This window comes from Rhamphochromis longiceps, linkage group LG3 (assembly GCF_057381845.1).
Source record: "Rhamphochromis longiceps isolate RC_006_pf linkage group LG3, R_longiceps_female_GT1.1, whole genome shotgun sequence".
Lineage (NCBI taxonomy): Eukaryota > Metazoa > Chordata > Actinopteri > Cichliformes > Cichlidae > Rhamphochromis > Rhamphochromis longiceps.
Window position 1 is genome coordinate 20066928 of NC_140559.1, and position 13117 is coordinate 20080044.

At 40.1% G+C, this 13117-nt stretch overlaps 3 protein-coding genes across 3 annotated transcripts in view; all 3 read right to left on the minus strand.

Moving 5' to 3' along the window:
- The window catches only part of LOC146673331 (high affinity immunoglobulin gamma Fc receptor I-like), a 118609-nt gene that overhangs the window by 91025 nt on the left and 14467 nt on the right, over positions 1 to 13117 (minus strand). The window lies entirely within an intron of this gene.
- The window catches only part of LOC146673332 (uncharacterized), a 193268-nt gene that overhangs the window by 33930 nt on the left and 146221 nt on the right, over positions 1 to 13117 (minus strand). The gene's annotated exons all lie outside the window — the stretch shown is intronic.
- Positions 997 to 4778, minus strand: LOC146673333 (coxsackievirus and adenovirus receptor homolog). Its single transcript, XM_085402646.1, has 3 exons — positions 3455 to 4778; positions 1458 to 1802; positions 997 to 1226 (listed from the first exon to the last, which is right to left on the minus strand). The coding sequence occupies exons 1-3, from the start codon at positions 3522 to 3524 to the stop codon at positions 997 to 999; spliced, it is 645 nt and encodes a 214-aa protein (XP_085258772.1). The 5' UTR covers positions 3525 to 4778.

Below are 13117 nucleotides of genomic sequence, written 5' to 3' on the forward strand. Positions count from 1 at the left end.
TTTCACAAAGTCATTGGAGCAGGTTGTTTTGAAGACTGCGTAGCAGCTGAGGAAGTTTGTCAAAGTTTGACTTCTTTTTTGATTTTTTTTTTCTTAACGTGGCCCTAAAATTCCTTCATACCTTTTTCCTCTGTTCTCCATTGAAATCACATTCTAGTTCGGGAGTAACATCATTTAATTTTGTTCAGAGCACATCAATACAGCTTTCCAATCAATGTTTTATTTTGAACTAACAAGAAACAATAAATAATTTAATTTGTCTATCTGCTACAGGGCATTATAAATGAAGTCACATAAAGTATAAAAAATACATAAAACAAAATATGTACCCAGCCCCATCAGAAAGTAAGCATAATTATACTGTAACAGCTGATCAATACATGAGAATCACTGTGTGCTTCAAACTTCACAGAACAAGTTTGATCTTACAAACAGCTGAACCTGACGATCAGACCCATTCAATGATTCTGATTCTGTAACATGCAAGGCACTGCATTCATGAATACTGGGGGGAAACAAAAACTTATTTTTATATCAGTATAAGTTAAGCTTTATGGACAGTTGAGTCAGAATGAACACCTTCTGTAAAAAAAAAAAAAAATAGTTATTTGAAGATTTCCTAACTTGACTTTTCTTGAAAACGTCAACAAACCGTTCCACATACAAACAGGATGCAAATAAAACGATGTAACATGTTACACTGACATGATCAACTAGCTAACTTGGACAGATTTGTTGCTCCTTGTCCCCAACTTCTGTTCTTCTTGATTTTATAATCACTTTTTTTTGTCTTACTTCAGGCAAAGTGAAAATATTGAGGGAATGATGTTCACTCCTCTGTTATTTAAGCCCAAGCTCAGCTTATTTATCAAACCATTGTCCATCCTCTGAAATCTCTTTGGAAACGTGCGACTCTTCTGGTTTTCTACTTGGATGTTACTTTTATTTTTTTAGCTTCTTCAGTCACACATTATCCTTGTATTATTATTATTATTATTATATTATTTGTTTTAGCAATGCAGGCTTCTCTGACTCTGTGTGATTCGCTGAGCCATTTCCATGCTGCAGTTCATCAGGAAGCTGGTGTGGATGCTGACTCTGTTTTTGTTCTTTATCTTTTCGGTAGACCAGAAAACCAACAACAGCAAAAACAAGAAGCACAGCACAAGCTGACAGACCAACAATCAGTCCAACAGATCCATCCTCTGTGTGTACTCCTGGCTGACCTGCAGGTGAGAAACAGGTGTCAGCTGTCAGGTAGGTGATGAGTGAAGAACAGAACAGAATCCATTTCCTCTTCAAACTGCTGTCAGACATTATCTACTGCACTCTGATCACATCACTCAGACCAGCTGCTTTCTACAAAGTCTCATCAACAACATCTTTACAAACAAACATCAACAACCAGGAAGCAGCTTCACCTCTGATCACGCACACACTCAACTCTACTCACTCACCTGGAGGATCAACATGAAGGTTAATGATGCTGATGGGGTCATTGTTCTGGGGATTTGTTCCGGACATGAACACATGACATTTATACGTGCCAGCATCAGCAGTCGTCACATTCTTCAGAATCAAAGACACGTCTCCATCCTTCATCTGACTGTCCTGCAGATCCACCCGGTTCTTAAAAGATGGATGCTGGTTGTCTGGATCAAACTGCTCATTCTGATAAAAAAGCACATATTTATCTCCCAGGTCATCTCTGCTCCACTCTAAAACGATGATGATACTGTTGTTTGGAGCTCGACATGTCAGAATGACGTTCTGTCCAGACTCAGCTGTGATGTTTTTCTGCTCTGAAAGAGGAAACAACACAAAGCAGAGAGGTTATATTACACATTGTTTACACTGGGAGTTGCTGTGTTCAGTGATACTGAACAAAATGAGAGCTGTTATCATTGAGAGGATGAGGAGAAGATAAAGGTGCTGCTGAGCTACAGTAAGTGAAATCTAAGAGGAGGAAAAAATGTTTGTTCCAGCTATCATTAAAGCGAAAAATGCTGCAAAAGCTGCATTTTAGCCACATTACAGTAGTCTCCCTCAACTAGCGTGCAGTTACCTTTTTCTGGTTCACAGTCCAACAACAGCCACAAGTATTCACCTACATCTTATCATCAGGCTTTGCATGCAGCACAACAAGAACAGGTGGACTCTTCTGTATCAACTATATTAACTGCATCTGAAGCTGTGAATTTACAGCCGTCTGCATCTACAATTCCTGTGGTCTTTACTCCTCTTTTATTAGTGCAGCCTCTTCCTCCTACTTCACCGCTGCCTCCGGCTACTGTTATGATACCTCAAAATGCCAATCTATAGAACGTATGTGGATAAGTGTCGCCACTCAAACAATATCGCTTCATAATCGCTGATAAGGAGACAAAGTCAAAAGCCAAGAAGCCAAGACTTATAGTGAACTCTTCAGATTTTGACAGTGTCACTGTCTGCAACTCCTTGCTTTCTCTCATCTAACAAGTATGATGGAAATGATAATTGCTTCATCATGTGAGCCAAATTCCTGCAGTCATTTTGACAGAGGATTTAAATGGTAAATAGTCTGTATTTGTGTAGCGCTTTTCTAGTCCCTAAGGACCCCAAAGCGCTTTACACGTTCAGTCATCCACACATTCACACACACATTCACACACTGGTGATGGTAAGCTACATTGTAGCCACAGCCACCCTGGGGCGCACTGACAGAGGCGAGGCTGCAGGACACTGGTGCCACCAGGCCCTCTGACCACCACCAGTAGGCAACGGGAGAAGTGTCTTGCCCAAGGACACAACAATCGAGACTGTCCAAGCCGGGGTTCCGCTGGTTTTATTGTCCCACAAACCTGTCCATCCACTTTTTGGTTGAGGAGGGTCACCCGCCCCAGATGTACTCAGGTGCACTTCTACAAGATCCTGACTGTACGGCACTGGAAGCCAGATGACGTAGGCCATTTCTGAATGTTCATTGGTTGGCAGGTGAAAAAATGTAGCAGGAAGTGATAGCAGAGTTTACAAAGAATAAGAGAACCTAAAAAACTTCAAAGATCAAAAACTACAGCACGAAAAGCACAGACAGTGACTGTAGCGATACTTGTCTTTGTTTTTAACACTCGGGAGCTTTTGGTATGTTAGCCTTCGCTCTGCTCCCGGCTGGCTGACAGACCACAAACAACACGAGTAACAGACGCCACAGACCGATTAAAGCACAGAATTTTTACACTGCCACTATTTCAACCACAGATCTCACTTTAGTCAGAAGGACAGTCCCCACAGTGGTACAGATAGCAAACATGCTAACTCTACGATAAAACAAGTAGACCCCACCCAACCTCGTGATGCGTTCACGGACACAAACAAATGGAATCGAAATGAACAAATTATTTGTGAAGTAAACGACAAAGATACCATTTTCCCCCTTTTTATCTCAGAGGGGAAAATTTTGGTTTATTAACCTCACCTGCCGAGACAAACACGAAGATGCCAAAAAACAGCAAAGTGGAGCAGAGTGACGCAGTTACAGCAGACATTTCCGTGTTCTTCTTTCGGATGATCGGACAACAAGTTTGTTCTAAATGTTCTAGTCTGATGATATTTTCAGCGAATAACAGACTATGACTTTAAAAAGTAACTACAGGAGATTCAATTTAAAGTTTAAGCAAGACAAAGATTATTTGAGCTTCAGCCGATCGTTTCAACTTCACACTTGCGTTCAGTTCTCTTAAGGTAGTCGCATTTAAGTGACGTCAGGTTCGCTGAGCTATACGAACAATAAGTGAGTCATAAGAAAAGAGGTGAAAACTAAAACAGCTCTGAGTGTTTCTTGAATGATCTCCGTAACCACTCTCATCCATAAACAATCAGCTCCATGCTAGAGACCAAAGGACTTTAAAATCGTTCCACTGTACAACAATGTAAATATATAAAAATGAAGCCCTCCAACACTTTCCTGATTGGCGTCCTGTCTAACTTCTTAATAAGGACTAGAAAGTTTCTACCCAAATATTTGCTCATACAATTAAGGTAGCTTTAGCTTTCGTAACTGATGAGACACAAACAGAGGAATTGGTATATCTCTGATCATATAAGAATAGTATTAGACCTTATTGATTATTTACTTCTCATTTAATTTTTACAAAACTTTTGATTCCATCCAAAAAAAAACAAAAACATTCTGCACTTGATAGGTTTAGCTTTGGGGCGTTTCTTCTATAACACTATCAAGAAATGTACACAAATGTGAATTGCTTTACAAAACTGAAGTCTTTATTTTCTAAAGCATTAGATTCCACTAAATGTGAACAAAACTTTTAAAGACTCCATCAACCATGAAACTGTGAAAATAACTCAGTTTCTTAAATAAAATCTGCACTGTTTATTTACGATGCAATTTGTTCTTTGTAAAATGTCAAAATGTTAGTAATTATTTTTATTTTTATCTTAACCTTGTTTCTATCTTACTTCACTATATTGTGAAATTATAAAGAACACCATTATGAATACCTTCCCAATATTCTAAATGTTATTTATAATGTCCATCCATCCATTTTCTTCCGCTTATCCGGGGCCGGGTCGTGGGGGCAGCAGCCCAAGCAGAGAAGCCCAGACCTCCCTCTCCCCAGCCACTCTACTCTGAGTCCCTTGTGAATGGCCGAATTTCTCAACCTATCTCTAAGGGAGAGGTCAGCCACCCTTTGGAGGAAGCTAATTTCCGCCACTTATATTCGCGATCTCGTTCTTTCGGTCACTACCCACAGTTCGTGACCATAGGTGAGGGTAGGGGTGTAGATCGACCGGTAAATACAGGCCATTTAAATTGAGAGCTTCGCTTTTAGACAGACCGGTACAGCGTCCGCATCACTGCAGCCACTGCACCAATCCGTCTGTCGGTCTCCCGCTCCCTTCTCCAATCACTCGTGAACAAGACCCCAAGACACTTAAACTCCTCCACTTGGAGCAGGCTCTCGTCCCTGACCCAGAGTGGAGTCCCCATGCTGGACCATGGCCTCAGATTTGGAGGTGCTGATTCTCATTCCCACCGCTTCACACTCGGCTGGGAACCATTTCAAGGTGAGCTGGAGGCCATCACCTGACGAAACCAGCAGGGCCACATCATCTGCGAAAAGCAGAGATGAGATCCTGAGACCACCAAAGTGATCTCAAGATCTCACAGCGTGCCATCACTAATGAGGTGGGACGCAGTAAGTCAGTCATTTGGAATTTCTTAATTGATCCTGAGGGTTATGGAACAAAAAAGTCAAGTGGAAGACACCCCCCGTTACTGGTGCCGACTGCAGCCCATAACCATCAGACTGAAGAGCTTCAAAACCAAAACATCTTCAAAGGCCTCGTCTCATTGAACACCACAGAACTGACTGTTTGGGTTTAGCAAGAGAGGACCAAACATGGAACACTGAAAAGTGGACGAGAGTTTTATTCTCTCATGAGAAAAAATGTAACCTTGATGGTTCTGATGGTTTCCAATGTTACTGGCATGACAGTACCTGCCACAATGGAAGAGGAACCATAATGGTCTGGGGTCCTTTTTCCTTCAGTGGAACAATGAAGCTTCAGGAGGTGTGAGGCGTCAAACGGCTGCTGGCTATGTCCAGATGTTGCAGAGAGCATCTCTCATGACTGAGGGCCCTCGTCTGTGTTGTAACAACTGTTTTTGTTGTTTTGTTTTTTTTAACAGGACAACACTACAGTACACAATGCCCGTAGGACAAGGGATTTCCTCCAGGTGAATAAAATCACTCTTTTGGAGCATCCTGCCTTGATCTAAATAAAATTGACAACCTTTTGGGATTTGTTACGTGTCTGCAGGTTGTATGTTTTCTTTGCCCATCCTTTTGTTTGCCATTCCCTGAGGTACACAGACTGCACGGTTGGGGTAGGTGCTGTCCTACAGGAAGATCAGGATGGACTTGATCACTCATCCACAGAGAAGGTATTCTGCAATCAAACAAGAGACTCTTGCCGTTCTGTTGGCTCTGCAACATTTTGAGGTTTATTTTGGATTAAGTGTGGAACCCATAAAGGTCTTTACAGACCACACTACACTTTTTCTTTCAAGGATGTTGAGGATTAGGGTCTTCCCCCCTTCTTTTTGTTTTCTAGGTACGAGCTCAGCTAGGTTTTGGTTTTGTCTTTTTGGTAGTTTTTTTTTTTTTTTTTAGTACAACCTAATTGTCTCTTTCTCCCCCACATTTGTTGTATGAATTTGGGCATTTTTTTTGCAAGAAAGCTGCCATTAAACTTTCTAGATTATTTTGGAGGTGTGGTCCTAAACTTTTGATCAGCTGTAAAACAGCCTGTTTCAGTTTAAGTCTTTCAATAAATTGCATGCTCACTGCCATTTCTTCTTTTTGCATGTTGAAGCTCTCGTCGGAACCTTGTTAAGATCCATCCTTGCAAAATATGATTTTTTTTGCCAGTTTTCAAGTGTTCTTAAACATTTGATCAGGGCTTTATTTGGGATACCTGTGTCCAACATTCTGAAAGATGTCCAGACCAAACTAGCATATATTTTCTTGACAGCTGTTTTATACAGAAATGCTCGATCTGTGACATCATTGTCCACAGCTACATCTTAGTGACCATATTTCCATGCCGCCTGTGTCCATGGCTCTCTGCCTTCACTGGTGGTCACCTGTTTAGCCTCTGGAGGGGTCTGCCTCCTTCATCAATATAAGTCACTGAAGGGTTGTAAGGACCACTTTGGGCCCGCAGCCAGGCCAACAAAAGCATTCTGTCAGAGTTCTTATTGTATTGGCCTCCTTGCTGGCGTCTGACTAAGCCTCCTGAACTACCCTATCATCACCATCAATGCCGGTCTGTTGACAAGCTGTTTCTGCTGCTAATCAGATGGTCAGCACTCATAGTTTCTCAATCTATACTGTTGGCCTCCTGGCTATCCACCTCAGTAGCTTAATCTCCATCACTGGCCTCCTGGATGCCCCCCCTGAGATACTCAGGCTCGCAGGGTTTTTAGTATTTTGGATTCTGTTCACCCTTCCTCAGTTCAGAGTTTTCTGGACTTCTTGATTTTGTTTTTGGATTATTCTGGATTATTTACATTTCAATTTAATTTTCAGTTTAATTTAAAATTTAAATTCTGTTTATCTTGATTTTAAGGAACTCGTGTTTACTGTATGTTTTATGGTTACGCAGCTCTTTTAGTTTTTTCTACCAATGTTGCTGTATTTCTTCACAGGGATATGGAGTTGGTATCCATTTTAAAAGAAGATCTGAGAGTAATGGAGGAACTTAACACCCATTAACAAGCCATTAATGGCAACTTGAATAAACAAGAGTACAGACCTACAGCCAAGAACAGGTCATCCAGGGGACCTGACACACCCCCACCTATTGGTTGGAGATAGAATTGGCTTAGAATCCTCCACTCTCCGTGGTCACAGGCAACCAGCTCACCCCTGGTGACAGCAGTTTCAGAGAGCAGCACATCCCCACCTATGGCAACTATGAGGGACAGTAAAACTTTTCCCTAAACCCACTGTCAGAATCTTCCTGACAAGGCGTCATGAAAGTGCCACATTATGCCACAAGAATGCCTGAAGTGCCATTACCTCTGGCAAGTAACAGTGACACTGGGGGTACATACCACATCTGTCTCTGCACACTGAAAGAAGAAATCCTTCTTCGGACATGTGGCATTTGTTCGATTAGGGAGAGGTGAAAGTTTTGGGAGTGTCAGTGACGAGAGAGAGAGAAAGAAAGAGATCGAACAGCTAGTTTATGGTTCGGTAAGGACATGTCACTTCAGAGTCATCAAGACTTTACAAAGACTTCGGTTCAAGTTCTAGTGGCTAAAGTTTTGCCAAGACTTAGAGGACTGTGTTCTCTGCTTGCACTGTCCAGAAGGTACCGTCACAATGCTCCTATGCCTCCTTGGAACAGGATCAGGTGGAATGACTTGGGTGGGCATACTTGGCTTATTCCCCTTACCACTGACCAATGGAAAAGCTATGACCTTGTCACCATGAAGAGCAAGGTGGGAAATAGCTGCACAGAAGCGACACTGTGTTCCCCGAGTCACAGACCAGGTAATAGGTTTAACAATGTCCATCAATGTCCACCTTTCTTGTGCCATTTGTGTTGCATTCAAGTGATGTGGTAGAATTTTGGCCATGTTGCTATAAGATGGTGGCACTTGATTTTGCTGGAAAATCAAGTCATACCACATCGGGTCGTGTCGAGCAAATCTGAGTCGGTACTAATGGAAAAAGCACTTGAGTGCACTGTTTGGAAAGTTTGGATATGACCTCTGTAGCCCAATAGACCTGGTACTCGGGCTTCTCCCTGAGACAGAGTTGTCCAGTGAACCCAGATTGGACTACCTCCATAATCTCTGAGAACAGTTATGGGAGTTACATGAGATGACAGACAGGCCGTCTTTGATCCAGGCTCCTGGCTGAATTGAGTTATGATACACGCTGCAGGAGAAAAGGCCATGCATCGAGACAGCAGGTGTGAGTCTACTGCCCAGAGAACAAGAATGGCCTTTCTCCCAAACTGATGAGTCAGTGGGTTGAACAATACACTGTGCAGACTGTCAGGCATGGTTTACAGAGTGCAGATGGTCAATTGGAATAGGGTGGATGAGCTCTGATCATCTTGCACCCTACCAGCCCTCGATGCCATCTGAGGGGGAGTCAGGGCCCTGGCTCCAACTCCAGACTGTGAGCAAACTTTCAAGATCCCTGAGGCTGAAATGACTTTGTTGTGGACAAGTGGGTTGTTTGGCACAGCTAACCACCTAGGTGGGAAGAAAACTTTGTTTTGATTCTAAGGAAAGTGTGTTTATTGTACATGTTATGGTTATGTTGCTCTTTTAGGTTGATCTTGCCAATTTTGCTTTGTTGTTTTGACTTAAAGTTGTTTTTGTGGTGGAGCTGTTACACCACTGAAGTAATGTGCAGATTCGTTGACCTTCTTTGAAGCACTTTGTTAGTGTGTCTGTAAATGTTGACCAAAGAGCTCCCCCTAGTGTGTTATTGGGGTAGTGCAACCTGAAGTAGTTTCTCACGTCAAAATTAATTGCTTTGGGATTCCTCAGCTCCGTTTGTTTTAAAGAACTACACTTAATTAAGTGACAAAATGTGTTTATTTGTCCTCACTTCAAAATAATATAAAAATTGAAACTAGTAACTTAATGATCTAATTAATCACTGAATCCTCAGCAGCTCTGTCAGTGCGCCCCAGGGTGGCTGTGGCTACAATGTAGCTTGCCATCACCAGTGTGTGAATGGGTGGATGACTGGATATGTAAAGCGCTTTGGGGTCCTTAGGGACTAGTAAAGCGCTATATAAACACAGGCCATTTACCATTTACCATAGCTTTGTCTGAGTGGAAAAGGGTGTGTGTGTGTGTGTGTGTGTGTGTGTTTGCATTGTGGTATTGTTGTATTTTTGCATCATCCCTATTAAACTGGTTCAGCAGTAAGAAAACTGTGTGAATGAGATTTCCTGCTTTTTGTAAAGTTTGATAAACTCTAAAATTAAGGGCTACTACAACATGGAGCTTCTTCTTTTTTTTCTTCAGTGTTGGTTCATCTGTCTGTTCAATGTTTGTTATTAGAGCTAACGTAGCTCTGGTTATCTTAGACTGACTAGACTGACCGACTAATAGATCCAAACAGTAAAATTTTAAATTTAATGTACTTTGGGGGGTTTTTTCTCTTGAGGGTTTGTTTTTATATGAGTTTATAAGAAAGTTATTTAATTTTCAATCTTTACTTATTTTTTAAATTTAGAAACATCTGAAGAGAAAAAAACAAAGATTGTTTAATTCTAGTTTCATTTATTATTTCATTTATTTTTTCTGTTTGTTTTCTCCTCATGTGCAGTGACAGAAAGAAAGAAAAGAGAAATATGATGAAACTGAGCAGAAGAGAAGTGGAGTAAAGTGTGACCAGGAGGAATCATTAAATGTTAACTTCCTGTCTTTTTGCTGGCAGTGAGTTAACACTAAAAATGAAACTGTTATAGTGTCAGTGGCTGCTGTTTCATAAATTTTACTTTGAGCCCAAATACTACAAGTATGTGTAGCTTATATTTTATAAGATAAGTATAAGAAATCTATACTTATTTTTTTCAAAAGTTAAACTTCTTGAAATGTATTATATTGAGGTAACACTGACTGAGATACTGCGTTGAATTATTCGAGCTGAACTATTAAAAATATTCTCAAACTGAAAATATGTTTGTGTACTATACACTATGGAGTAATATATATATATTACCACATAGAGGACATTTAGTGAGGAAACACTCAAATAGTCCAGGAAGAAAGAGAGGCAGACAGATTATGTGACTCCTGCCAGCACTTCTCCTAAATCACATGACTGTAATCAGATTGACATGATCTTCCTCTTTATACTGTGTCAGTCTGACAGTTTTTGGTTCTTCAGATATATTGAAGCATATTGAATCCATTTAATATGATGGGTTTTTTTTCAGTCAACAGTAAATATCATGCTTCACACTAACTCCGCATGACATTCATCTGTAACCAGTAAAGTGAAGCTTTAATCCTGGTCCAGATGGGTTAACATGAACAATCTGTTAATCTACTGAAGCTCACAGACTTCAGTCAACCTGTCAGATTATCTAAAAAACTGAAAGACGTCATTTTAAACACTTACTGTTGTTCTGAAGGATCTCTGAAGCCCTCCAACACTCTTCTGATTATCAGGATGGAAAAAATAGGATTTACATGAATCAATCCTTCCATTTTCTTCTGTTTATATGGGGGCAGCAGCTTAAGCAGAGAAGCCTGTCCTCCCTCTTCCTACTGACAAAAGATATAATCTCTCCAGCGTGTCCTGGGTCTGCTGTCTCATTCCAGTGAGATATCCAAAGAACATCTCACCCAGGACGTGTCCAAGACGAATCCTAGTCAGATGCCCAAACCACCTCATCTGGCTCCTTTCGATGTGGAGGAGCAGCATCTCTATTCTGAGCCTCTACCGGATGGCTCAACTCCTCACCCCATCTCTAAGCGACAGATCTGGTTTACAAAAGTAAATGTTTCCAACTAAAACTGTAAAGATGATCTGTAACAAGTTTCCTCTGTACCAAACTGACTGAACTGACCAGTAAACTGCTGTTTTAAACAGACACACCCAGATCTGAGATCTTGCCACAGAGAAACCACTGTACGCTCAGATATTTGATTAACAAATTTCAAAATGCAAACTAAGGTGTGACCATAACAGGAAGTGAACTTTTTTCACTGACACAGGTAGATGTGGAGACAACTTCCCACTGCACTCTGTGAATTTACATCAACTTGTTCTAATGAATAACAATAAAACCCCATGTTAACATGCTTAGGCTCACATAAAATATACACTATTTATAATTAATTGTACACACACAACTCAAAAACCTCACATGAGAATTAAGGTCTCTGTTGGGGCAGTATTTACTTTTATGGGAGCAAAATTATACATTTTTATATAGTCCTTAGTTTTCTTTGTTCTGGTTAAATGTACAGAAATTTGTAGTGCAGCAAGACTCAGATAAGAGAAGCATGACAGATGTTTACTTTGATTAGACGACCAGTATTTAGGAGGAGGTAAGGAATAATAGGTATTGATGTGTATATAACTGGAGACGAACAACTTAAGCATATTATATATAATATTAAAGCATATGTCGAACTAATGTTATCTTATAACACTATGAGCCAGGATAATTTGATAAATATGAATGTAAACAATTTATTCAAAGTTTTAAAGATAAAATAATTTTTAGGAAAAATTTGTCCTCATTTGACCTTAAAGAAAAGGTCAGAGGTCCAAAGTAACATTATATATATGGAATCCCAGATATTATTCCCTACAAGCTGGTACACGTCAATACAAACAAACGTTTACGTTTTATTGAACTTTGACAGACATGCTAGTGCTACCAAACACATAACCTCCTTGGTGAAGGTAACAACAGCAATAGATGCAGAAAAAAATGTTCACAAATGTAAGAAAACAAACAAAAACATTATTAGTAAAAATCTTAAACACTGACTGTGATCAAAGCCACTTACTTTATCCTGTTCTTGTCTCCATCTGGTAGTTTTTCTCAGCATAACGTCATCGGCTCATAACCACAATCATGTCAGGAAACATCTTCAGGCTTGAAAAACAGATTTAAATCAGAAAAAAGTTACAATTAATTTAAAATAAAAATGAATCAGTTTTACACTGCCCACTCCAGCTGTCAGGGTTTAAAGACAAAACTTTGCCAAGTCTGTGAATACGAGAACAGAAACAAGTAGTGGTTTGTGCTTTCTCAGTAAACTGAAGGCTCATATGACTATGTGGGATATGTGGCTGCTCAAAACAAGTTACAGCAAAGATCTATTCTTGCCTACATTACCTGAAAATAATAAAACAATAACACATGGATCTGATAGTGTTTACTCTGAAAACATCTGGAGGAATCTTTAAAGTCAGCTTTGAGTTTGTGGAGAAGTGAGTCTCAGAAAGACGTGAAAACTCTTCATGAAGTCGTCACCTCAGACTGATCTGATCAATCAATAAATCAATAATTTACTGATTACAATTGTCCGATCATCAGCAGCACTGAGTATGTGTTTGTGTGTTCATCAGTATCCTGGTCAAACTGGTTCAGTGAGTATTATTGGTACAGATGGACTCATTCATTTCCTGCTAGTGTGTACAGTTTACGTACATCATCATCTGTAAAACAAGCTCTACCTAAACATGGAGCTATTTTTAAAATGTTTCTGTTGTTTTGTCATCATCTCTCTGTTTGTGAAGTGATTTCAAAGATTCTTGTTATTGTGTGTACCTGTGAATATTCACTTCATTTCTCTGTGCTGAAGTGGGAGAACAGAAAAAAGAAGCTGTTGTCAGATAAACAGTAAACACTTTGGAATTAGTGACGGGAAATAAAACAGGAACAGTGTTTCCATTCTAATTACTTAAAACCAACAAAGAGCTTTGATTTCCTACGTGTGAGATTTGTTGTAAAGGGCAGAAGAAAACTTCAGATCTCTTTGAGTCCATCAAAAAGTGCAAAGCTGAGCAGACAGCTGCACCAACATAATAATCTGTAAGTAACTGTGTAAACATTT

What these genes read in the sequence shown, in the direction of transcription:
- LOC146673333 (XM_085402646.1), bottom strand. Translation starts at nt 3,524, where the DNA reads ATGTCTGCTGTAACTGCGTCACTCTGCTCCACTTTGCTGTTTTTTGGC. An exon ending in CTTCGTGTTTGTCTCGGCAG is followed by an intron (nt 1,803 to 3,454) that starts GTGAGGTTAATA and finishes TTCCTCTTTCAG; the next exon opens with AGCAGAAAAACATCACAGCT. An exon ending in CCTTCATGTTGATCCTCCAG is followed by an intron (nt 1,227 to 1,457) that starts GTGAGTGAGTAG and finishes TCTCACCTGCAG; the next exon opens with GTCAGCCAGGAGTACACACA.